The sequence below is a fragment of the Pan paniscus genome, chromosome 11 (assembly GCF_029289425.2).
Source record: "Pan paniscus chromosome 11, NHGRI_mPanPan1-v2.0_pri, whole genome shotgun sequence".
Taxonomy (NCBI): domain Eukaryota; kingdom Metazoa; phylum Chordata; class Mammalia; order Primates; family Hominidae; genus Pan; species Pan paniscus.
This window is the reverse complement of record NC_073260.2, coordinates 78756693-78784686: the sequence shown is the minus strand read 5'-3', so window position 1 is coordinate 78784686 and position 27994 is coordinate 78756693. Positions and strand designations below refer to the sequence as shown.

General features: G+C 39.2%; 1 protein-coding gene across 15 annotated transcripts in view; it reads right to left on the bottom strand.

Annotated features, from left to right (window-relative positions):
- Positions 1-27994, bottom strand: part of LOC100995596 (transducin-like enhancer protein 4) — a 155641-nt gene that overhangs the window by 111900 nt on the left and 15747 nt on the right. For 11 of the 15 annotated variants that reach the window (XM_034967520.3, XM_063593984.1, XM_034967534.3 and 8 more), the window contains exon 5: positions 1462-1524. The exons of the other annotated variants lie outside the window; for them this stretch is intronic. In XM_034967520.3, the coding sequence (XP_034823411.1) occupies positions 1462-1524 (63 nt within the window). The remainder of the gene's footprint in view (positions 1-1461; positions 1525-27994) is intronic. 15 annotated transcript variants of the gene reach the window in all.

The following is a 27994-nucleotide window of genomic DNA, read 5'->3' as shown; positions in this document are numbered from 1 at the left end:
CTTCCCATTCTCCATCTCCGTAAAGCAGAGCTGCTTAAAGTGAAAAATACACACTAGTCTGGATCAGGCAGGGGGCAGTCAGGTTTCCAAAAGAAATGCAGATACACCCCTTGACTCTCATTCACCAAGCCATCTAATCTAGTCATAAGCAAATCCTAAGTAAAAACAGGCAAATGGGGACATGACTGGTGGTAGGTTTTGTGGTCACAGCTAAAGGAGGAGAAAAGACAACATACCCTTTGTTTATCAAGACCCAAAAGAGCATGTGAATTCAGAGTGTCAACAAGATTTGTGAATATGAGTGCCCCCTCCCCAGTATATACCTATGAAGGGTACCCATAGTTACTCAAGTCTAACCCAGTTCAGACCAAAGAAAAAAATCATATATAGCAATCTGCATATCTATAATACACATGCAGGCTCAAATATTGGCCACATAACATCGGCACATGCCCGCTGGCAAGCAGGTGAATGAACCTCTCTCCTGAAAAGCAGTGACACAACACACTTATAGAACAACTGAAAGGGTAGGAAGAAAAGTGCCTCTGTGCCTTCTCAGCCCACAGCACAAAGTATTGCGGCTACAAGACATGCAGATATTTCATTAGCTCCTTCCTTCTTAGAGTGGATCTTACCTGAGCAAATGAAGGCATTCAGTAATCCAGAAGCAAAAAATTATCTTTTTCCAGTATTCTCACTTCAACTTTGTAACTACCAAAAGTAAGCAGGGAGAGAAAAAAAAACCACAAGGAAGCCAACAAGCACTAGAAATGCATCGCTTTATTCCAACCTGTGCCTGTTTGCTGATGGCATGCACTTCCCCTGTAGGTGAGCAAGAGAACTAGTGAGCCGCATGCCAGGCCTTAGCAATGTGCTAAGCCTACCATCACCAAAGCCTAATTTTGAGAAAAGTGGCACTCAGAGAAACGAGTTCAATGAGTTCATCTTGCAGGTCTTTTCCCAAAAGCACAATAATATAAAGACTTAATCAGGAAACAAGAAGTAAATGTTTAAAAGTAGCTAGCCAAAAGCTTCATTAGTTTGTTTACTACAAAAAGTCTTTCCATTTGATATGTCTTCTGCCAATTCTTAATGCCCAATGACAATAGTACAGAGTAAGCTCCTGTTTTCCTGGCAATTTTTCAATCTACCCTATTAGGTACCATTATGACAAACAAGCATAATTCTGAGCAACACTACAAAGATAGCAAAATATTTTAACGACTGAATTTTGCTTAGCCCAACTAGAAAATATTCCATTATGTAAACACATTTAAATTATATCCCACAGAAAGTTACTAAGGTATACAAGTTGGAGTGAGAACACTGTTTCTTAGAAATGAAAATAAAATACAAACACCAAGAGACTGGCAAGGCCAGAGAGTCAGTTCTACAATCCCTTTTCTGCAAAACCACTAAAATGGCAACTTCTAGTCCAGTGCCTAAAATCAACTACCTTACCTCTTGGGACAGGAAAGGAATGACTTGTGCACAGATAGCATTCAGCCTCTTGACAATCTCTGCCTGCAAAAAATAAGGGAAAGGAAAGCAATAAAGAGAACAGTCAGCTGGTTACAGATTCCCCAAATATTAACAGGATGATATTAAAACATACTTTATAATTTGGCTGGCATATTTCCTAAGGAAGAGGAAAACTATCTCATCAGTAAGCCCATTAAAAGGAAGCAGTGACAACAGTGCCACATTAACAGCACAATTTATTAACCAGCATTCATCTTAAAAAGTTAACCTTCAAGCATCAGGGCAATATAAAATGGAATTTAATGTCCATGACTGGAAATCAGTTTTCAACAGCCTTCACCAGGACCCTTGCTCATACTAATGTTTTCCATAAAACCTGCAGTCTTCTAAGTCTTAAGAATTTAGATAAGTAAAGATACATTCTTTCCTACATCTCAACTCCATCAATTAGCAAATCATTGGATTTCTATATTTGTGGCCTTTGCTTTAAAAACATTGGTGCTGTGATTTTAAACTCAAGACCCTAAACTTCAGCAGCACCCAAACAACCCAAAAAAGTTGGCTAATTCAGATTCTTACAAATTCTTGGAGAACAAAATGTTTTCTTCAACCATAAAAATTTCCAAATGTGTCCTACCAAGGTTTTCAGTGCGCAGAGGTTGAGATATGCTAAAATCTTATTACACTTAGCAGAAAGCAATCTGTATGTATCTGGAAACTATCCTTGGGAACTTTTTTTTTTTTTTTTTTACTGTGGATATGCAAAAGTCCCAACAATGTCAAAGAACAGTCTATTCTCTAATAATTTTTATAAGTACAGACATTTTAAACCAATAAGATGCTACAGTAAGTTAAAAGAAAAACCACCACTACATGTTTTCTTTAAAAAGTTACCCACAGTTTTACCAATGTTTATCTTAATTTGTATTTTTCAGATGGTGCCTTGTATATTTTGTGATGTATAAATACACAGTTTTTTTAATACACGTACATACAAAATAGTTTATATTTTAATGATGGAATGGAGGAAAGAGAGCTAAGAAGAATTGAAAGGCAGAAAATGTAAAGCAATTACTATCCCTAAGACATTCTTAAATTCCATCCAGGGTCAGTTCCTCATTTTATGAGAGGCCCAAAATGCCTTTTCTTGCCAAGTCATTACCAGAATGACAGTGACACTCTACTTGTGCAATCTAGGCTTCCTTCTTTCATCAGCAACCCTTCTAACTGTGTAGCTATGCAATCTTTTAAATGCCAGCACCTTAAAAACTTTACCAGCCAAAAGAAAACACAAATTCACCATGAAGTTTCAAACCTAAGCTTTCCATTCCAGCCTGCATTCCTAACAGTATGGACAAAAACCCAGCACCAATAAGCTGCAGTGAATAAGGACCCAACTGTGCTGACCTGATTTAATTTACTGCACTGGCCCCATGGAGCATTTAGCCATCCTTTAAGAATGCTTAAGCCACCATGAAGAGCTGCAATGGGAATCACCAAACCACTCTCCACCTGGACGAACATACCACAGTGGTTATGGGGTGAAATTCCAGGGTGAGCTAAGAAAATAGAGTAGCATTCACCAGGCTGAAAGTACAGCGTCTCAAAGGCATTTGGTTGTTAAGCTTTTTGCAGGGAGAGGTGGAGGGGGAGAGAATAAAAGATAATGAGACACTTTGGGGCAGACCAAACTGATGATTCTAATGCTTAGAACCATCTGCCAAGCATATTTTCCTCATTATGTTGTTTACATAAATAAAATAGTCCCTTGCAAGGAGGGCTGAAAAATGTGTGGGCACATAAGAAAACTGAGTTCTTTAGTTCGCCTACATAATCTAGGCAATAAAAACTACTCTAAGGAAACTTATTCATCTGGTGAAATAAAATTTTGGACCTAGGCTGTATTAAGTCTGAGCAACTATTTTTTTAAAAAATTCTACATTTTCTTAAAAATAAATGTAAAAAGGAGAAGAGCCTTTTTACTCAATCACATAGGTTAACACACACACAACAGAAACGGGAGGGCAGAAACCTTCCAAACTTTCGTTAAAGATCTCCTTTTGTTTAAAAGACTTCTTAATTTCTTTAAGTTGTCATGCCAATGGATTTTCATGGTCAGGCTAATTGGCAGTGGGGGGTGGGGTGTGTGTGTGATTTCATAAAATTGAGCAGGTCATTCTTCACTTTGAAATCTAAAGTTGCCTCGGAAACACTGCTGCTCCCATGGTCATCTAATTTTGCCTCTTTTGTCCCACAGGACCCAGCTTTAGGGAGGCATCATTTATTTACAGGCCTTTCCACTGGGCTTTAGCGATCAGCCAATAACACTGTGGACACACACTTCTAATGGCCTATGTTTTGAAACTGAGTCTAATATAATGGCGTGGGGCCCAAACTCCTTTTCCAGCACAGCCATTAAAGGATGTAGGTTATTGCTGTTGTCACCATTGATATTTGTCATTGTAATGTAATTAGGGCCCTAAAATGATGCATTACAGCCCTTGGCACAGCTTCTATTAAAATCTTTTCTTCTGCTCACTGAACTGCGACCTGCTTTCTGATGAATAACAGACAGACAGCTTTAGGGTAAGGAGCAGATTCATCAAAGAAGTATTTTTCAGCTTTGGGGAAAGAAGGAAAAAAAGGCAACCTAGGAGGAAAAGCAATAGGGGAGGAAAAGCCACAACACACATTTGAATTTCATCTGACCACTTGAAATTCTGATTGCATCTGATGAATCTTGCTTAGACAATATATTCCCAGTCTTTGAATCACATGCTTAATCAGGGCTCTAATCTGCTATCCATCAGGCTACGCCAGTACTGTTAGCTTCCAATCAAATTTATAGGTGATGTAGGTCACGCATCCCTGAGCAAGTACATTCACAGATAGCCCATTTAAACAGGCAGGGATTCTGAAATATTGCTGTTAGGGTTACTAGATATTATAATGGTATTTGATGCTTTATGGACACTGCTAAACTACTGCCTTCAGATGCTCATGATATTCTAAAATAGCATTAACAGCCCCAATAAAAGGACAATTGTTCATGTCAAAATGTAACAAAAAGATCATACTGACAGCCACACTTTGTCAAACACATTAACAATTTTTGACAATTCCATTCTATCTTCCCTATCAAGATGCTCATTTAAAAAACAATAAAAGTTGCAGATGTATTTTCCTACCCTCAACTCACTACCATTCTATTTCCTCTCTCTCAAAATTACCCACCTTTACACCATTCTCCAACAAAAAAATAAATAAAATAAAAATGATCACCATCCCTGCTAAAGAAAACCTTGGTTTGGTTAAAATATCTCAGAAAAACGTAAAGACAAAAAAGGCATTCTACGAAAATCCCTTGGCTACGTACGCACTCAACACATCACATGTGACTGTCAACAGGCTAACTCTACAGTACTGATGGACAGTGGCCTAGGAGCATGACCAGGTAGTAACGAAACAGGAAAACACAGAAAAGAATCTTTTATCCTTTATTTCTTCATACTCCAACACTCAAGAATCATTGGAAAATTTATCATCTATCTTACATCATGGGAAAGTGATGTCATGTGTTGAAAAGAAAGCTGTAACTCAATCACTAGGTTAAAAAGTAACAAATACTAACGCACACAATACCAAATACATATTTCCTTTATCACATAACAAATTTTACTAATCATTTAAAAGACAAAAACTTAGTTAACCCTATACCTGAATTTAACTACATTCCCTGAAATAGACCTGATACAATAAAAATCTGATTTTTATTTAGATCATTTCAGCCTATATGATTTCCTTAAAAAGACACAAATTTTATTTTAAAAACATAATAAACTTGGGTGAAAGTACCAATAGCTTTATTTTAGTAATCAAACGGATATATCAAAAGCAATTGTTGATTTTAAAAACTGTTTGATGGGTTTGTCTCTCATCAAAATAGGAACAACATTACTACATATGTATTGTTGAAATAAAACAGAATAACAAAGCGTTATTAGGAAACCATTTCAGCAGCTAACTTAAAGCAATTACAGTTTTAGGAAACATTCCTGAAGAATAACTTTTTACCATTCGTTTTTTGTACAGCAGTTTCTTGCCAAAATTTTTTTAAAGATGAATCTATTTATTTTATTGAATGTTTATCAAGAACATACATTCATCCACTTTAATATCAACATTTTTTTAAAAGGTGACAAAGAAGTCCTGCTTACCTTGCCTGAAATACTTTTTGGAATAAACACAAATAAATCTTGCAACCTTATCACTTCACTTCACCACTAGAGAACAAAGACTGCAATTCTTTAAAATTTCAATCAGAAAATATCTTGATTTGTTCCAAATTTTCTAAAGAAACTGTACAACTTCTGAAACTGATCTTGCCTGACCCTAGATTAAAAAGTCAGAGGACTAATGAGAAATTCTAACTTAAAATCCAGACTAAATATAAGGAAAAATTTTCAAGTAGTACTATTTCTCTAAACTGACAACTCCATTTTTACCTTATCAAAAATCAATTTTACAAAAGTGTTAATAACATGTAACACATAAAACTAATCTTAGCTATTAACTCCTATTCAACATAGTGTTGGAAGTTCTGGCCAGGGCAAACAGGCAAGAGAAAGAAATAAAGGGTGTTCAATTAGGTAAAGTCAAATTGTCTCTGTTTGCAGATGACATGATTGTATATTTAGAAAACCCCATCGTCTCAGCCCAAAATCTCCATAAGCTGATAAGCAACTTCGGCAAAGTCTCAGAATTGGAAAAAACTACTTTAAAGTTCATATGGAACCCAAAAAAAAGCCCGCATTGCCAAGACAATCCTAAGCAAAAAGAACAAAGCTGGAGGCACCATGCTACCTGATTTCAAACTATACTACAAGGCTACAGTAACCAAAACAGCATGGTACTGGTACCAAAACAGAAATATAGACCAATGGAACAGCACAGAGGCCTCAGAAATAACACCACACACCTATAACCAACCATCTGACCTTTGACAAACCTGACAAAAACAAGCAATGGGGAAAGGATTTCCCATTTAATAAATGGTGCTGGGAAAACTGGCTAGCCATATGTAGAAAGCTGAAACTGGATCCCTTCCTTACACCTTACATAAAAATTAACTCAAGATGGATGAAAGACTTAAGTGGAAGACCTAACACCACAAAAACCTCAGAAGAAAACCTAGGCAATACCATTCAGAACACTGGCATGGGCAAAGACTTCATGTCTAAAACACCAAAAGCAATGGCAACAGAAGCCAAAATTGACAAATGGGATCTAATTAAACTAAAGAGCTTCTACACGGCAAAAGAAACTACCATCAGAGTGAACAGGCAACCTACAGAATGGGAGAAAATTTTTGCAATCTACCCACCTGACAAAAGGCTAATATCCAGAATCTACAAAGAACTTAAACAAATTTACAAGAAAAAAACAAACAACCCCATCAAAAAGTGGGCAAAGGATATGAACAGACACTTCGCAAAAGAAGACATTTATGCAGTCAACAGACATATGAAAAAATGCTCATCACTGGTCATCAGAGAAATGCAAATCAAAACCACAATGAGATACCATCTCACACCAGTTAGAGTGGGGATCATTAAAAAGTCAGGAAACAACAGATGCTGGAGACGATGTGGAGAAATAGGAAGGCTTTTACACTGTGTGGGAGTGTAAATTAGTTCAACCATTGTGGAGGACAGTGTGGCGAGTCCTCAAGGATCTAGAACTAGAAATACCACTTGACCCAGTGATCCCATTACTGGGTATATACCCAAAGGATTATAAATCATGCTACTATAAAGACACATGCACACATATGTTTACTGCAGCACTATTCACAGTAGCAAAGACTTGGGACCAATCCAAATGTCCATCAATGATAGACTGGATTAAGAAAATGTGGTACATATACACCATGGAATACTATGCAGCCATAAAAAAAGACGAGTTCATGTCCTTTGCAGAGACATGGTTGAAGCTGGAAATCATCATTCTAAGCAAACTATCACAAGGACAGAAAACCAGACACCGCATGTTCTCACTCATAGGTGGGAACTGAACAATGAGAACACATGGACACAGGGCAGGGAACATTACACATCAGGGCCTGTTGGGGAATGGGGGGCTGGGGGAGGGATAGCATTAGGAGAAATACCTAACGTAAATGACGAGTTGATGGTTGCAGCAAACCACATGGCACATATATACCTATGTAACAAACCTGCACATTGTGCACATGCACCCTAGAACTTAAAAAGTATTTAAAAAAAAAAAAAAAAACACACACACACACACACACACACACTAATCTTAGGTATTCTTTAAAAAAAAAAAAAAAAAAAAAAGCCTGACTGGAATAAAGCTTAAAGATTTAGACCAAAGGTATTGTCAGTATAGCTAGCAAGTTGGTAAACCACATGCCTAAGCTTTATTTCAGTTCAAGTGCTTGTTTAAAAAAAAAAAAAAAACAACTACTACTGCTTAATAAAGCAATAAAACAAAGTTGATAACATTATAAGAATCGAATTAGTAGGCCATCTATCAGGTTCCTAAAGGACTGATTAAAACTAAGACTTGCTGTTTTTAAAAGCTCTGCCCATCCTACTTACTCCAGTGAGAAAAGGATACTCTCTATAACAGAGTAGTTAATTTGTATCATCTTAAACAATGTGAAAGTGTCAATATTGAATCTCTTTTCACAACCCCCATACTTCCCTTCCACTGCTTCCCCCAGGGAGTTTAACCAAAGCAATGATTCTACTAATGATGATACCACAAGCAATGTCAACTTGGTTTGTGTTTTGAACTCATATTTATGCTATTTTACTGCATGTTAAGTGTGCTTTAAAGTACCCAATGTGCGGCTCAGTTAACTGGATATTCTCAAGCGTCCCATTTATTTGTCCTAACAAGATACATGGGGCTACTGTTTGAGGTGCTCCTGTGGGAATAAGCAGAACAAAGTCCTTCTTGAAGAGAATCACGGTATACCCACATTTCATGGTACTATTCCAATCTATCCCCAGAGCTCAAGCTATATTTTACTGAAGCATTTTTACAATGGTTAAAGAAAAAAAAGAGCACCCTCTTTTTCCTCCTACCATGTGAGCTCTCTAGAGGTATATCTTTAAGAGAAATCCTAGATAGGTGCCTATTCGCCTACATGCATATTCTGGGCTCTAGTTATTGTGTTTAAATACTGCTCCAATGTTAACAGTGATCGAGAGAGATAAATTATCAAGGTTGAGAATGACGATCATTGTGCCAGACATTCAGTTACTTGTACAAGGTCAAATCATTTCAGTTCTCAAGTCTAGAAAACACTGTAACCAATGTTACCACGGTTATACTCAGTTCTACCAGAGGGGAGAGGCAGGGAAAATAGAAAGGAAGGATGGGAGGGAAAAGTGGGATGTCAGAAGGAGCAGAGAAAGAAAATTACTTTCTCTAGAGAGCTTACTTTCAGCCTGCACAGAACAAGGTGGAACCGGTCAGAGAACCTGATTACTCTGATTACTAAGACATCCAAGTTCTACCAATAGCTCTTTCCTCAGCCAGTGTGTCAGAGCAAGCCTTGCCAGCTGCCTGCTTTACATTTTATTTCTCTTCTCTCTCCCTCCCCTCCTCCTTTTCTTCCTCCTCCTCCTTCTCTCTCTCACACACCTTCCTCTTTCCTACTGACATAAATAAATGTATGGTTGTCTTTGAATGCTGATTTACAATTAAGCTTTTCCATACTTAGCCACAGTAGAGGGAAGAAGATACTCCTTGTTCCCAGAGTAAACGGAGATTATTCATCTTGATTTTTCCCAACATATATGTATGATCAAAATGATGTGAGAAATACCTAAAGACAAAGGAATTTTGGATACAGGAATAAAACAAAACAAAACAGACTAATCGTCCTTACTCAGTTCTCATCAAGGATGCCTACCTTCAGGGAAACAAGCCACCTTTTATACAGAGAGCCATGCTCTATTTTTTGGTCTTTCCTCTCAGGCGAGGCTAAAGCTTCCTTGTCTGTTTACTTCTTTTCTCTGTTTTTCAGGAAATCTCCATCTATCCTGCATTGCTCAGTATTTTCTTTCCTCTTCTTCCAATTCCAGCATATGGCCTCTAGTGGTTTCTTCTCCCTCCTCCCAATTATATAAAATTCCAATTCTTTGAAGCTGTCATTACCAAAACATCCTTACAATCCCTTTGACTGTTTTCTCACTATGAGTAGCTGCTCTTATCAAAACCCAAGTTTTGGCCTTTTCCTGTTTACTGAGATACCACTCTGCCATTACACTTCCACCACACTTTCAGGTGCAGGCACAGTCAGCAAGTGAATAAATGGGCCCTGGCCTGGCTAGAGCAGAGGGCATAGCAAGGAACAAGGAGACAGTCCCCTCTTCCTAGCATTTGCACTTGCTGTTCCCTCTACCTGGAACCACCTTCCCCAGATCTTCCCATGGCTCATCTCCACCCATCATTTAAGTCTCAGCCCACAGGACACTCCCTCTGATGCTTTCACTTACCATCCTCAATTACTCGTCCTCCTCCCACTCTCTGGCCATTATAGTTTTGTCTTCTCGTGACAGCATTTGTAATCATCTGAAATTATCTCATATATATTTTTGTTTACATGGACTAGACTAGTGCTTCTCAAACTGTAATGCACATACTAATCACCTGGAAATGTTAAAATCCAAATTGGAAAAGGGCCTCAGAGTCTATACTTCCAACAAATTTTAAGGTGATGCTGAAAATGCCGGTCCACAGACCAGACCCCTAGTAGTAAGGTTCTAGAGAATGTAGGCTCCATGGCAGATAGCTTTGTCTTATAGCCCCAGTGGCTGGTATGTCAAAGACACTCAATACGCTTTTGTTGAATAAATAGAAGAAACTACAGTTTAGGTGGTTAGAATCTCATGAATTCTTTTGCAGGCATGCTACAATTGTTTGGGAATACAGGCATACACAAGAGATACTGTGGGTTCAGTTCCAGACCACAACAATAAAGTGAATGCTACAATAAAGCGAGTCACACAAATTTTTTGGTTTCCCAGTACATGTGTGTACTACAGTATAGTACAAACATAAAAGTTATGTTTGTACTATAGTTTAAGTGTGAAGTAGCATTATGTCTTTAAAAAAAACACATACAATACACCGTAATTTAAAAATACTTTATTGCTAGAAAATGTAAACCATTATCTGAGCTTTCAGTGAGCCATGATCTTTTTGCTGACAGAGGGTTTTGGCTCAATACTGATGGCTAATCAGGGTGGTGGTTGTTAAAAGTTGGAGGGCTATGACATTTTCTCAAAAACAGACAATAATTAAGCTTGTTAGCACTGGGTGTCTTTTCCTTCCCAAAGAACTTCTCTGTAGTATGTGATGCTGTTTGACAGCATTTTACTCACAGAATTTCTTTGAAATTTCAGAGAAGTCAATCCTCTCAAACTCTGCCACTGCTTTATCAACTAAGTTGATGTAATATTCAAATTCTTTGTGGTCATTTCAACAGTGTTCACAGCATCTTCATCAGAAGTATATTCCATCTCAAGAAACTACTTTCTTTGCTCATCCATAAGCAGCAACTCCTCATCCATTCAAGTTTTATCATGAGATTGCAGCAATTCAGTCACATCTTCAAGGTCCACCCCCAAAGAACATCCTCAGGGTCTTGAACCCCTCCCAAAGGCATCCATGAGGGGTGGAATCAACTTCTTCCAAATTCTTATTAATGTTGGTATTTTGACCTCCTCCCATGAACCACAAATGTTCTTAACGGCATCTAGAATGGCTAATCCTTTCCAGAAGGTTTTCAATTTACCTTGCTCAGATTCACCAGAAGAATCATTATCTATGGCAGCTACAGCCTTACAAAATGTATTTCTTAAATAGTAAATCTTAAAAGTTGAAATTACTCCTTGATCCACGGGCTACAGAATTATTAGCAGGCATGAAAACATTATCTCCTTGTACATCTCCATCAGAGCTCTTGGGTGACTCGGTACACCATTAATAGGCAGTAATATTTTGAAAGAAATCTTTTTTTCTGAGCAGTAGGTCTCAACAATGGGATTAAAATATTCAGTAAACCATGCTATAAACAGCTGTGCTGTCACCTAGGCTTTGTAGTTCCATTTATAGAACACAGGCAGGGTAGATTTAGCATAATTCTTAGAGGCGCTAGGATTTTTGGAATGATAAATGAGCATTGGCTTCAAGTTAAAGTCACCAGCTGCATTAGTCACATAACAAGGGAGTCTGTCTGTCCTTTGAAGATTTGAGGCCAGTCACTGACATCTCTTCTCTAGCTATGAAAGTCCTAGATGGCATCTTCTTCCAATAGAAGGCTGTCTTATCCACACTGCAAATCTGTTGTTTGGTGTAGCCACCTTCATCAATGATCTTAGCTAGATCTTCTAGATAACTTGCTGCAGATTCCACATCAGTACTTGCTGCTTCACTTTGTACTTTCACGTTATGGAGATGGTTTCTTTCATTAAACCTAATGAACCAACCTCTGCTAGCTTCAAACCTTTCTTCTGCAGCTTTCTCATCTCTCTCAGCCTTCCTAGAATTGAAGAGAGTGAGGGGTTTTGCTCTGGATTAGGCTTTGGCTTAAGGGAATATTATGGCTGGTTTGAGCTTCTATCCAGACCACTAAAACTATCCCTATGTCAGCAATAAGGCTGTTTCATTTTCTTACCACTGGAGTAGCACTTTTAATTTCCTTTAACTTCTTTTTATTTGCATTTATAACTTGGCTGTTGGGCACAACGCACCTAGCTTTTGGCTCATTGGCTTTCGACATGCCTTCCACTCTAAGGTTAATCATTTCTAGATTTTGATTTAAAGTGAGAGATGTGAGACTCTTCCTCTCATTTGAACACTTAGAGGCCCTCCCGTGTAGGGTTATTAATTGGCCTAATTTCAATACTGTTGTCTCAGAGAATGGGGAAGCCTGAGGAGAGGGAAAGAAGGGGGAATAGCATGAAGCAGTCAGAACACACACATTAATTAAGTTTGCTGTCTGATGGGGGCACAGTTCACGGCACTCTAAAACTATTACAATAGTAACATGAAAGATCACTAACCACAAATCATGTAACAGATAAAGTAATAATGAGAAAGTTTGAAACATTGTGAGAGTTACCAAAATGTGACACAGAGACATGAAGTGAGCACAGGCTATTGGAAGAACGGCTCCATTCAGGGTTGCTACAGCCTTCAATTTGTGAAAAACAGTCTCTGTGAAGCACAATAAAGCAAGACCCAGTAAAACAAGGTATGCCTGTAGCTAAAGCACATTAATATATCAACCATAAAGGAATATCTATCCAGAAAACTTGCTTAAATTCTGATATGGTTTATTTAGCTTCCCATCACACATCTTTTCTGGCATTTAGGATACCATGCTATTCAAAAGAATAATAAATTATCATAGTGTGCAATAAAAGGAAATGCAAATTCATTCTGGACAATTCCTGATGGGTGAATAAATGATTAAAGCTTCCTATCTGAAACCTTGGCAAAATATGTGTTTTAAAGATTATTTTAAAATATAATAAAGGAAATGCAGCTCAACCTCCTTCTTGAGATTATTTATACCAGATTGCTGATCACCTGACCCACTGGACTGATGGATTTGTTAGAAGCACCCTAGGAGAGCACCTTGTATACAGCGTTCATGAGAAATCTCTACAATGTTATCTCGAGTGAACCAACTTGATGATTTTAATAGCCCAAGGAAAGGGCCTACTCATGCGACGGCATCACTAGGTCCACAGGAAGTAAAAGGTCAGTTCCTGATAATTCAAGGTGTGGTGGTGGAGCTCAGGAATTATACACACTACAATGTGTAGACGAGTTCGTACTTATTAACCCTGCTCAAAACAACACAGTTAGAGCCAGGCTTGGGGAGCCATGGGCACAGCTGCAGCATGAGGACCCCTAGAGAGAACAGGCTATTCAAATCCCTTCTGAACAAGGTCCAAGAGTTGCTGCAGCATCACGTGTTGTGCAGCAGGCAACCGAACTTGGGATTCCACATACGGATTCTGATACACAAACTGCCTCCCCACTGTCCCTGACAAACCTGTCTGAATACTCTCACACTGTAGGAGGGTTTTAATTATTAGGAAGTTTTTACTGAAATTAATTCCTTGCCTGTTTTTGTGTGTTTTTGTTGTTGGGGTGGTGTACTGCACACAAAGTCCACTACCATTCACTGATTCCTCACTCAAGTTCCTTCAATGGCTGGGGGAAGCCACCTGAGACAGGCTGAGAAATCAGAAAAAACAAGTCCCCAACCACAGACTGAAAACTCTCTATAATCAGAAAAATAACAGCATTTTCCCTATAATCAGGCTCACATCCACTTTTGTTTGTTTTCTTCTTTTTTAATACTTGACTAGGCAGGTTGAGAAAATTAAAGGTAAAGCAAACTATTGTGTTCCTATATTCCTAGTTACTTTTAAAATGTACTTCAGGTTGCTTTTAAATTAAATTCTGTAGGCAATTTAAAATATTTAAACAAACGCACCTTAGAAAAAGCCTAAACCACGAATGCATTACTGCCCGTGTATTTTTGCCCATTCAACAAATACTTATTAAATATCTACTTACTATTTGTCAGGACTATTGTAGATGCTGAATGAAGACAGAGGGGTGAACAAGACGAGTAAATCCCTGCGGTCATGGAGCTCACATCATAGGTGGAGGGAGACAGAAGCAAACATACAAGTATATAAAGAGGAATTTCAGATACTGAGAAGTGCTATGAAGACAAAATTGGGGGTGTAAGAGAGAGCCCTGGGGCAGGAGGTGGGTCTGATTTGGATGACATGATCAGGGAAGGACAAAAAAAGAAGTGACTCAAAAGTTGAGAAGTGGCTAAAAACATTTTCTATACCACATGTTGCAGATGTTATTAACAAGTATTATATACATAAAAGTGTCCCTTATCAGACGACCTCACACACTATGAAGAAAGTTAAACAGTTTTCTTTACTGTTGGGTATCTTAGAGCCTTTCATTTGATAGTGTTTGTTGTACATCTTTGGAAAGGAGCACATTAAAAGCAATTACTACTCAAGCTTCTTTGACTTTGGGACCCTTTCTCGTCAAAATTCGGAGAGGAGATGATATTCCGTGGGAAACACTGAGCTTGTCAGTAGTTTCTAGCCCTGGCCTTACATCAGCATTACTAGTGGACCTTTCACAAACACCCACACCCAGGCCTCACTCCAGACCAATTAACTCACAATCTCCAAAGACAGGACCCTGGCTTCAGTTTTTAAAGCTCCCCAGGTGGTTCTAATGTGCAGGCAGGATTGAAAACCATTAAGCTAGAGCACAGGATGCATGCAATAAAAAATAGAGTGGAAAATAAGGACAGAAGAGGTTCACTGGGGTCAGACTATGGAAGGTCTTGAATGTCACACTAAGGGGTTTGAACTTTATTTAGAAGGCAGTAAGGGCCCATCAAGGTCAATTCCTAGGAAAGTTATGATAAGTACCAGACAGGTCAAGACACCACAGTGCATTTCTGTCCTCCATCCTCCTCTTGGCACTGATTATATTTAATGTTGTGGACGGAAAGAAGAGATTTATAACCACAACACATACCACAAGAGGAAAGATGGAGGATGAAAGATAATTTCAGAATAGGAACAAAATGAATTTCCAAAGCACCTCAGACTTAGGAAATTCAACAAGATGTTTTCAGTTACTGGCTCCTACTCTAAACTAGAAGCTCTGGTAGAAACAGCAGTTCTGAATGCAGAACTGATCTGAACTCGAGGTGTTTATAATCTGGGGGGGGAAGATCAAATATAAATAAACACAATAACAAACGCCATGTGTTAAGTGCCCTAGCTACTACACAGAGGAGCCCTGGAAATCTAAGAGTGAGGAGGGGAAGAAAACCCTTCTGGCTTTGGGGAGAGAGTAATGTGAGCCATATTAATTTCATAACTTTCGATTATTGTCTGCTACTCTGCCATATACTGCATTATAGTCTGAAAAAAACAGTACAGGAACAAGATAGGACTTACAGAGTCCATAATCTAGCAAATGAGACAGACATTGAAACAAATACAGAATGCAGGGTATTTTTAAATGCTTTTTAGAGGACTATTTCCCTGAGTAACTGAGGGTAAAATGAGTCTGACACACAAAGGAGAAAGGGGCAGAGAAAAGGGTAAGACCATTCCCAGCAAAGCCTGCCATACCAGCATGGGACACTGACGTTCAAATAAAAAAGTGAAAGGGTAGTATCAGCACAAAGTGAAGGTGGAGAAGTAGATCCAAAAGAACCTAGTGGACCAGAATTATCACTATCCAGGACATACCAGTTAGGAGGCTATTGCATTACTCGTAGTGAGTCTTTTTTTTTTTTTCTTTTTTTTTTTTTTGAGACGGAGTCTTGCTCTGTCACCCAGGCTGGAGTGCAGTGGCACGATCTCAGCTCACAGCAACCTCCGCCCCCTGGGTTCAAGCAATTCTCTTGCCTCAGCCTCCCGAGCAGCTGAGATTACAGGCACATGCCACCACGCCTGGGTAAGTTTTTTTTTTTTTTTTTTCTTTTTCAGTAGAGACAGGGTTTCACCGTGTTAGCCAGGATAGTCTCGATCTCCTGACCTCGTGATCCGCCTGCCTCAGCCTCCCAAAATGCTGGGATTACAGGCGTGAGCCACCACGCCAGGCCAGTGAGTCCTTTTAAATATGGTGGCCAAGGGTGTTCACCATCCTAACATTCATGGAACGCTTGCTCTGTGCCAGATATTTCACTTAATGTTCAGAACAATTTTAAGAGGATTACTCTCATCCCCATTTTACAGATACAGCCAAAGAATCATAAAGTGGTTAATTTACCATGATCATATAGCTGGAGAAAAGTAAACAAATGCAAGAGTAACTGGGAGTTGATACCAGAAGACCTCATGTTTGACTGGGTGTGGCTAATGAATAAGAGGGAAGGACAATAATCAGCTGCCTCTATGGGTTTCTGGCTTGAGAAATTGGGTGGATGGTGGTGGCATTTCCTCAGATAGGAATCACTAAGCAGGCTTGTGGGGGGACTATGTCATTTTGGGACCTGTTGAGTTTAAGTATCTATGAGACATTCAAGGCAAATGAGGACATACAATGGTCTCAGAGGAAGGGTCTGGGCTAGTAGAAAAAAAACCCTGAGATTCATCTACTCAGAGTGAATAAAATTACCTAAATAAAAGGGCAAAGTAAGCAGAGAAGAGGACAGAGCCATATTGGAAATACTGGTAGGATTTTCCAAAGTCAGAGAAGGGCCCCTAAAAAATGACCCAACACCAAAAGGTAGATATAGAAGTAGACCAGGAGGTCCAGCAAGCCCAGATAAGAGAACAGAGAAGGCAAAGGCTGCAGACAAAAAGCCTGGAGACCACCATAGCCTCTAGTATGACAACAAGGTCTGATGGTCAGTGATGGTGACCGTGGTGAGAGCAAGGAAAGGAGGCAGGCTGCACATGGAGCACTAGCAGACTATGTGGCTTCACTAGATTAGACAATCAGGGGAGTACGGAATCAATGATTCCAGTGCGTAAAACCTGGATGATATGGTGCTTCCTACCATTCATTAAAATAGGGAAATCACAGGCTTGTGTCAAGATTTGGTTAGGGGACAATTATGGAAAGGCATGGGAAGAATTCAGAATCAAGTGACAAAACATTCTGAAAAGAACACCAAATATTACGAACTATACAGCTGTGCAGTCCCAAATCCTAGTGTGACTCTAATTTCTAGACTAGCTAAACCATGACTTTAATAAGCAAACTCCAAAATGATTCTGGACTCCATTTCTATAATCATGAAATGGGAAGAATGGCTGCCCCATATCTGGCTGACAGAAATATTTATGAGGGTAGGCTTACGAATAAAATCCCTTAAGGTAAGTAGTTCTGTTTTAAGACAGAACTGAGATTAGATAGTGCTACAAATTGAGTGGCTGTATTGTTAGGTATCGATTCAAGCTTAGGGCTCTTTCTGTCTCTCAATTAAGAAAGCATCCCTTACTAATTTATACTACACAGGGGAAGGGCTGCAAGGACCATGAGGTGGCTAGGGAACAGATCTAAAGTGGGATGGGGATGCCAGACTCACTGGTACAGTGGCAGAAGACAAGTGCCTCCTCACTGATTGGAAGGAGTGAGCTCACAGGCCTAGCCCCAGAAAATTTGCTGTTTTTCTACTTTTCTTGCACTTTTACCCAGAAAAGACATTCTCAGTATTTATGTTTTGCTACTGGTGAAGGATCTCCCTTCCTCTTTTCTTGGTGAACAGATACCTGCCCTAGATGCAGTGAATTTTATATATAGTAGTAAAGTATAAAGAATATCATCAGGCAGGAGGAGGGGAGGCAGGCTTAATTTTAAAGCTTCTCAGACAATAACATGGTCCTGAAATTTAAGACTACAGAATAAAAATTCTTTGTGACTTACAGAGGTATGTTCTCTTCGATTAAGTAGATAGTAAAAGGCCGGGCGCGGTTCCTCACGCCTGTAATCCCAGCACTTTGGGAGGCCAAGGCGGGCGGATCACGAGGTCAGGAGATCGAGACCATCCTGGCTAACACGGTGAAACCCTATCTCTACTAAAAATACAAAAAAATAGCATGGCGTGGTGGTGGGCGCCTGTAGTCCCAGCTACTTGGGAGGCTGAAGCAGGAGAATGGTGTGAACCCGGGAGGCAGAGCTTGCAGGGAGCTGAGATCGCGCCACTGCACTCCAGCCTGGGTGACAGCAAGACTCCGTCTCAAAAAAAAAAAAAAAGTAGATGGCAAAAAATGAAAAATAAAAATTCTCTCAGAGAATTTAGAAGCACTCAGAAGAATTTAAACAAGTTTTGCATTAACCAAAGCACAAACTGCAGTGCTTCTTACAGCTTCTGTAAGAAGCTACTACTTGTGAACCTGTGTTAACTGCCTTGGACTTAACTATGCTACAGACGTCCAGACCACCTTGAATTTGATTCTTACCTTTAACCTAACTTGCCTTTAAATTTACTTTTTTATTTTTTAGGCTACATTTTATGAACTTCTACTTCGGTCTATTCTTAAATTATAAAATAACCTGATACAACTTTTGAACGATTAAGTATTCTAAAGCAAAAAGTAGCTAGTTCCCACATTGTTACCGATCAGCAAAAAGATAACGGTTAACTACGTTTAGTTCAATGGAGTTTTTTGTTTTGTTTTTTTAAAAATAAAGACATTCTCTATGAAGAAAACAGTGAGTTAATTTTTGCACAAGTAACAAGTACCTTATCTCATTCACCCATCTTTAAGAAATAGTTCACAGACCTGCACCAGTCCATGGACCACTCTCTGAGTGTCACTGCTCCGAAGCAACATTCCCCAATCGCAAACTATAATTTCTTATTGCCTTAGACTTTAGGTGATAGGTATGTTCCTCCAAGGTAACCAAATTCTCCAACACAGCCCTAAGAAATGGAGCATTCCTTAATCTCTTCCCTGGTTTACTTACAGAACCCAAGTGTCTACAGTTGCAAAAACTACTTAAGGGTGGGTGAAGGCTTAGAATATCAGTTCTCCAGACACTACCATTCAGGGGTCTTTCCACTGGGTCATGATGCCTGCCAATGTGAGATTGAGCTGCAGCGAACAAAAATAAAGAACCACAAACTATAAATAGTATTTTCTTATTTCTAAAAACAATTGCCAAGTGATATGGTTAAAGTACAGAGTTAAAAAATGTTACAGCTTAAGTATGTTTGAGCTTTAAGTTGGAGTTTTGCTCCCTTAAACTTACGCTTAATAAATTTTCTGCAGAGAATGTACATGCATGAGAAAAAAATTAAAACAAAATGCACTTCATGATTCTTTTTGCCCATTTACCCCAAAATACAAGAGGTCAATATGGGGAGGGTACCTGTTGAAGAGAGGAAAGGTGACAATACAAAAGCGTAAGTATCTGTCGGAGTGGAGTGAACGAAGAAGAAAGAAATGAAAACCCTCTTCTCTACAGCAAATATAACAACCCACCAGCCACCAGCTAGAGCTGTCAGGCTGTCTAAAGCAAGGTACTATTAAAATGACTTCAATATGAGGAATTGTTTCAAAGATGCATGAATCTCCCAAAAAAAAAAAATACAAAACAAAAACAAAAATAAAGATGCATGAGTCTGGATGGAGCTTAAGCAAAGAGAGGTTGTGCAGATAATAAGATAATACACTATCAATCTTAACATACTAAATGTGAGATCTCATTCAAGCAGCACACAGACTTCCATGAACTATATAAACTATACCATGGAGATACAATGTAGAAATGGAAGACATTTTGGAGATGTTTTGGCTCCTTGCTACTCAAAATGTGGTCAGTGGACCAGCAGTATCAGTATCACCTGATCTTTTTGTTAGAAATGGAGAGTATCATGCACCAACCCAGACCTACAGAAACAGAATCTGATTTCACTGATTTGTATGCACATTGAATTTTGAGCAGCACTGCTCTAGTTCGCCGGTCCTCAACCTAGCTGTACATCAAAATCACCTCTGTAGCTTTTAGAAAAATACTGATGCCTAAGGCCCAGATCAGGGGCCTGGGAACCAACATGTTATAAAAAGTAAAAATCCAGTCCTAGACCCTTGTTTTATGGATGAGGAACTGAGACTCAGAAAAGTTAAATAATTTACCAATGTCACAGGAAGTTACTGGCTGAATTAGGACTAGATTTTTAAAAATATTTAGGATCGTATTGCCTATAAGGAGTTGAAGAAACTGTAAAGTTACCAATAAGTCAATAATAATTTCAAAGATCTGAGGTTTCATTGTATCATTAATTTTTTGTGGTATGTATTTTATGTATCACCCTTTGAACCTTGACTAGAAAAGTATTTTTTCATGAGGGTGACATGATCTCCATCAGACACAGCATATATGATGGCGACACAGGGATGCCTCTGCCTGGTCAGCAGTTAAGGCACAACTGTAGGAACATGAGTGAGTTTCTTTCGCTTTCTAAAATTCACTGAATATTGTTTAATTTTCTTTAATATTATGTTTTTAGCAAAAATACAAAGCACTTCAAAACCATCTTTTAAAGGCCTCAATCTAACTTAGACTGAAAAGTCCATGAACAAGGACAATCACTGTGTTCTGACTGTTTAGAGTTTCCATGAGTGTAGAACTGATAATTAGCACACCAAGAAAGAAACTTTTGCCACAAGTGCTGACCCTTTTGCTTGCTGATCATTATGTCATTAGATTCAAATTGCCTATAAATTAGTACTAGATACATGGGTGTGTGGTAGGAGGTGTGGGTGGAATGAAGGAAATTAAAAGCTGCGGTCAGACTTGAAAAAAACATCCCATAAAGCAACGTATGTTTCTGACAGTTGAAACAGACTGCATGACAGACAGCAAAACCACATTTCGGTTTTCGTTTTTTTTTGGAATGGATCTGTGGCTTTATGCCACCAAGCAATATTTTGGTTTACCAAAAATGTACTCTATGGCCTTTTTAATTTCATCTTAACTTTCCTTACTATCACTGCTGTTCTCATTCAACCAAGGCAGCTTAAGACAAGTGTCTAAAAGGGGTAAAGGTTGAAAATACAGAATATGCCTCACATTAGGGAGAAAAAAGAAGAAAATTAACCACACACAAATAATTCATATAGACTAAAGCATCTATTGTAATTTCAGTGTTTAGCTCATCAGGCACATAATGAACAATGGGAATAATTATTTCTTTTGAAACACAGTAGTTGCCCAAGACAATTATTGACTCAGCCTTATGTCTACATGAAATTTCTCAACTTAAAAAGGATACACAATCACTGATATCCAGAGTTGTTGGCCAAGTCATACAAGAAATAAAAAATGGAAGAAAAGAATGACTGCAACAAAGAGTTTCAATGATAGACGAATAATTTTGAGTATTCTGTACCTACTTCGAATGTTAAAAATCCTTTACAGATGAAAAAGTTAAAAATCAATTGAATTTACAAATTCCACTATGTCTATATAAAGGTAATGGCAGTAACCGAGCAAAATGACAGAAACTATCTCTGGCTGGGCACAGTGGCTCACCCCTGTGATCCCAGCACTTTGCACTTTGGAAGGATGAGGTGGGCGTGTGGCTTGAGCTCAGAAGTTTGACATTAGCCTGGGCAACAAGGCGAAACACAGTCTGTACCAAAAAATACAAAAATTGCCGGGTGTGGTGATGAGCACCTTTAGTCCCAGCTATTCAGGAGGCTGAGGTGGGAGGATCACTCGAGCCCAGGAGGCTGAGGCTGCAGTGAGCCATGATCACGCCACTGCACTCCAGCCTGGGCATCAGAGTGAGACCCTGCCTCCAAAAAAAAAAAAAAAGAAGAAGAAAGAAGAAAGAAGGAAGAAGGAAGAAGGAAGAAGGAAGAAGAAGAAGAAGAAGAAGAAGAAGAAGAAGAAGAAGAAGAAGAAGAAGAAGGAAAGAAGAAAGAAGAAGAAGAAGGAAGAAGGAAGAAGAAAGAAGAAGAAGAAAGAAGAAAGAAGAAAGAAGAAGAAGAAGAAACTCTCTTCTACACTCCTACAAACGTCAAATAGTTCCTAAAACACATGCCCACAAAAGGCTGCCTGGCAAAGTCCACTGTGGCATACAGAAGATGTGGAAAGAATCCTTGAGGTTCTTGGAAGGATTATAAATTTGGCAGGAGAGATGAAAGTAAGGTGATGAACGAAAGCAAAAGAAGCAACAAACTCATTCATTCCCTCCTCCTCTTCCTTCTTTCACTCCCTCCTTCCTAGGTACCACACCTGGCAGCATTATCAACACCAAGTTCTCCCCTTCTAAAGTATCTTTTTCTATCAATGAACGGTACCATGACTCTGTCCCTCTGCAGACATCAATGTCTTAGGGCCTTTCCTCCTATGCATTTCCATACTCCTCATCCAATGAAATGTCAAGTCATAGGGATTCCTCCTTTCCAGTTCTACTTCCCTAGTTCAGACTTCACCTCCTCCACCCTGTCCCTCTCCAGTCACGCCCCTCTCCACTCAAATCGTTTCAACAACATTCACTGACATTTGTTCTCAGGCCTCATGCTAGCTGCTGAACAAATTAGCAAAACAGATATGGTCCCTTGACCAACTACTGATTAATCTCCCCTTTGCTTTCTTTTTATAGCCCAAGCACTACCACCAGCATTCAAGGCCTTCTATAATGCATCCCAAACCTATCTTCCCAATTATTCTCTCCTCTACCACTCAATAAAGCTGGAAACACTAAACACAGCCTGAATATGCACAGCAGTTTCCAGTCTCTGTGGCTTCCACTTGGAATCCTACCCTTTCCTTTCAACCTGCCTAAGTGCTCCCCATCCTCTGAGGTCTCACTAAACTGTGCCCACCTCCTCTGTAACAGCATCCTTAATCACTCAAGGAGCCAGAAAGACCCCCTTCTCTTCCACCTATGTCACAACTGTGTATCCACTGCACTGCTTTATATTTTTTACAGTGGTCCAAATGAAGTAAAAAGACTAGATTCTCCATGGAGGCAAGCCTCCTACCTTTCCTAACTGCTAGCCCTCAAAGCAACCTGCACATAGTATGAGGTTAATTAACATTAGCTAGATGAAAGAATAAGAGCCTTTGCATTCCCTCTGAGGTGACCAGGACTACTGGCTCTTAACCAAGTAACCCTCCCAATGAAAGAATAAAACAATCTCATGAAGATTAAGTTACTTTTTTCATGTTTAAGTATTTAGGTTATAATCTTCTTAACCTTTATAATAAATCCAGTTTCAGGTATTTCAATTTGAGAAGCTAAATATTTCAGTTTAGAAAGTTAATTTGCACGGTGAGCCTCAAACAGAAAGAAAGTGGCAAAAAAGCATGATTCAAAATGTAAAATCAAGTATCTTAAGAAAGTGGGATTTGTAAATCTAATCTGGGAAGAAGGCATAAATACCACCTCACAAGTGTGCATCCTAAACTGATGCAAAATAACCTAAAAATTATTGCTTAGATTATAAGAAAACCCTCCTATCAGCTCTGCTTACAACTAAAGCAGGTCTTTACTATGAGCCTCCTAGGCTAGCCATATGGAGCCTTTGGAAATGAGCTCCCATATTACAAAAGGAAGGCTTTTGTACATAATGTACTTTGCCTGCCGCAGACTCTCCTAAATCTGACACCTCTGAAATATAAGGAGAAAACTTACAAGCAGCCTCTCCTAAATCTGACACCTCTGAAATGTAAAGAGAAAACTTACAAGCAAGTAGGGGTGCCAAAGTTTACCTCCCCATGCCCAGAACCTAGAGAAGAGTGGAAGCTTAAGAAGCACACATTGGAATTTTGGGGACACAATTTCTTCATTAAGAAGCCCAAACAAGTGTTTTGTCTTCCCCTAGCTCACCCAAAAAATGTTCAAGCAAACAAGCAGCTACAGAACTGCTATTGTTTTTTCACTAGCCACTTTAGGTTGACTATATTTTGGGGGGGTTAACCAAGGTAGACAGAGGTAAAACCACATTTCCAAACAGTTCTCTGTCCCCCGCAAAATCAAAAGCCTTTAAAACAGCCACCCACATTCATAGCGCAGCATAGTGAAATTTGTTGGGGGAAAAGAAGTCCAAGTAAAACAGGTTCACTGATCAGCGCCCACACATTCAAAAATAAAAACGAACCCATATTGTGGACTCAGGTTACTTACAAAACTCAAGGTTCCATTTTGTGTATTACAGTGTGATCAGGACATGACAAAGACAAATATAATGTACTTTGCCCTAAAGAGAAAGAGCAGAAGGGCTACTTTGCAATAAGATCTGCCCTAATGCCTCAGTTGGGTAGAATCAGGCCAGAAACGTCACGTTGAATTCTCAGGCAGCCAGCCCGGTCTATCATATACATCTTGGTACCAACCAGACTGGTGTCTCAGGAGAATGGTTAAAATGACTGAGAATGCCCAGCATGGACAAAGGAAGGCTAATAAAGGGCAACTTTTCTGAAAAACCTAGACAAGGAGTAAGACTAATTCTAGTGACTTCGATGGGGGACAGGACTAATGGGCCTCACATAAAGAAATTTCTGCCAATCCAATACCTCCACTGAAAATGTCTTCTGCCTTGCGCAGTAGTAGCACCACAAAGATCTGGATGTTTTCAGTGGAAATCAAGCTGATTTCCAGTGAGAAGCTGAACTTAAGTGTGAAAAGTCCCTCCCACCGAGAAGGTTTATCACGGTCCCTTCTTTAGGAAAAGGAAGATTACAAAGGATCATGTATATCTCTATTCAGAACTTAACTACCACCAACCCCACTCTGCTTATCATCATGGGAAAGGGAGGAAAAAACCTGAAAAGGTTAAGTACGTTTAAAGGATTCTCTCAAATTGACTTAACTAGAGAAGCCAGACAATGCTCATACTTGGCCTTTCTCTACTCAAAGAGGTCATTATGCCCCAAACCTATAACTCTCCAGGCCATAAAAAGGCAACAGAACTTAATAGTATTTTCTTCTCTCTGGAGCAGAGTTTCTGAGTGTTAGCACTACTGAGATTCTGGGCCAGCTAAGTCTTTGTTGTAGAGGGCTGTCCTGTACATGCAGATGTTCAGCAGCATCCCAGACTCTATCCACTAGATGCCAGTAGCACCTCCAAGTTGTGACAACCCCAAATATCATCACATTGCCAGACATCCTCTGAGGAAAGGAACTGCTCCAGTTTGCAACCACTGCTCTAGCATAGTACCTCCCTAATTCTTTTGTTTGGGTTCCAGTTTCCTCACTGAACCAGTAAGGGCTATGGATTCTGCCCCCACAAAAAAGGTACACAATTATGCATATAAATTCCAGAACTATATAGAACCTTTCAAACCCAGCCAAGAACCTCCATCTCTCCTCCACCCCAGGCAGGCACTCAAAAGTTTATAGTTCCCTGAACATTCCCATGTGACACGTGGTTATAAAAGAAGGTGCCATGCCTGTTTTAGAAATCTCACAGTCAGAGGTACAAAAATATCTAGAGACCTGTGGTTATCCAGCCAGGGACAAACAGTAGAATCTGTGATAAAAGATGAACCAATGAATGAGTCCACTAATCTAGTGTGTTAATTTGCAAAACGAAAATAAAACAAAATACCCAAATGATACCAGCTATTATTTTTAACATTTAAGCTCACTGTGTACAGAACACAGAAGCAAACGATTTGTTTTTTCATTTAGAAAAAAAGGATAGGCCGGGCGCGGTGGCTCACACCTGTAATCCCAGCATTTTGGGAGGCCGAGGTGGGCAGGATCACGAGGCCAAGAGATCAAGCCCATCCTGGCCAACATGGTGAAAACCTGTCTCTACTAAAAATACAAAAAAGTTAGCTGGGAGTGGTGGTGTGGGCCTGTAATCCCAGCTACTCAGGAGGCTCAGGCAGGAGAATCACTTGAACCCAGGAGGCGGAGATCACAATGAGCCGAGATCGCGCCACCGCACTCCAGCCTGGCAACAGGGCGAGACTCTATCTCAAAACACACACACACACACACACGCAAGGATAAACAAACAAAGAAGTTTACCCATAGTCACTTATGAGACATTTATTGCCAGTGGTTCAAAACCAGAATGTAGGTTCTCAAGCCAGAATGCCTGGCCTTGACACCCCTACTCTGTAACCTACCAGCTATATATAACCCTGGGCAAATTTCTCAGCTTCTCTTTACCTTAGTTTCCTCATACACAATAAGGATAATCAGATCCCTTCCTCAAAAGATTACAAATTAAACAAATTAATACATCTGAAGCATTTAGTGCTTTACCTGGTATCCAGTGGGCACTCGATAAATTTTAACTGCTCTTATTATCACTAACACTTGCCCAAGATATACATATGAAAAATCTGTTAACTATATGTACTTACTGATGTGCTCTTAGCCTATAGAAGGACCAGGAAGATGCAGCTACAACTGCAAAAAAAGCAACACAGCAGATGGTTCTAGGTTGTGAAACACTGGCAATATTAGGATTGTTTTAGCTGTCCACACAATAGCCTAACATTGCTCAAAGTGAGATTCTACAAAAATACAAACACAAAAACAAAAAAAAACCTGGCTGTATTTCCTCTTATAAAAATTATCTTAAAACTTAACTTACTAAAATGGCATGCCTATAGTACCAAGCAATGAAAGTAGGGATGAATTTTATTTTTAAGCTGGTCATTTAAACATCATATGATGTTAAGAGTTGAAAGATATCTTAGAAATAAATCATCTGGCAAAGTATGAATCCAATTCTAAATTTTAAAAATGCCAATCAGCAGCTCAAGGACCTGTAGCAGACTGAGATAAGAACTGCCACTCTCTGATTGCCTATCTAGGCCTTTTTTGCTCATCATAAAGCCAGGCCCTCCCTAAGCACTCAGAAACGAAGACAGCTTATATAAAGGTGGCTGATACTCAGAATATGTGATGCTACATGAAATGCAATAAAATGAAAAAATTAAACCACTCCTTTAGCTCTTCAATCATTCATTCATTCATTTCTTCTACTATATTCCAGGCATTGTTTTAGGTGCTAGTGGTACCAGCAGTGAACAAAACATATTCTTCTGTAAACAAAAATATAGTCAGAATGAATAAGGTATAGTGTTTGATAGCATAACAGAGTGACTACAGTCAACAATAATTTATTGTACATTTAAAAGTAACTAAAAGAGTATAACTAGAAAGTTTCTAACCCACACAAAAAAAGGGAAATGCTTGAGTTGATGGGTAGTCCATTTACCCGAATGTGATTATTATATGCTGTATGCCAGTATCAAAATAGTTCATTTACCCCATAAATACATACACCTACTATGTACTCTTAAAAATTAAAAATAAAAAAATTTTTTAAAACCAAAACCACATTCTTCCTTTTTGGGACTACACTTTAATGAAGGAACCTGATCTCTACTGTGTCTTTGATTTATAAACTCCAAAAGGCCAAGATTAAACATTTCTCCCTTCTTCTACTTATGATTAAGTCATTTATTTACAATGAATTTATCTTCCCTAAGGAAAGGATCCCTGATGGGACAAAGCAAGAAAGTCCTGAGGATTTGAGATGTCAAGCTCACTGTAAGCCACAGTTTACAGACACGCTTTACCTCAAGCTAGAGAAATTGACACCTACCTCAGATTCTGGAAGAGTAACCCCCGGAGCTAATTACACAACAGGTAATAAACTGCTACATAGCCCCTTTGCACATCTTTGGAAGAAAATTATTGGATCACTTTATAATTCCTACAATTTCAGAAGTCACACAATTTTCTTTTCTTTTTTTTTTTTTTTTGTGACAGAGTCTTGCTCTGACGTCAGGCTGGAGTGCAGTGGCGCGATCTCGGCTCACCGCAACTTCTGACTCCCTGGTTCAAGTGATTCTCCTGCCTCAGCCCCCCGAGTAGCTGGGATTACAGTCATGCGCCACCATGCCCAGTTAATTTTTAGTAGAGACAGCGTTTCACCATGTTGGCCAGGACAGTCTCGATCTC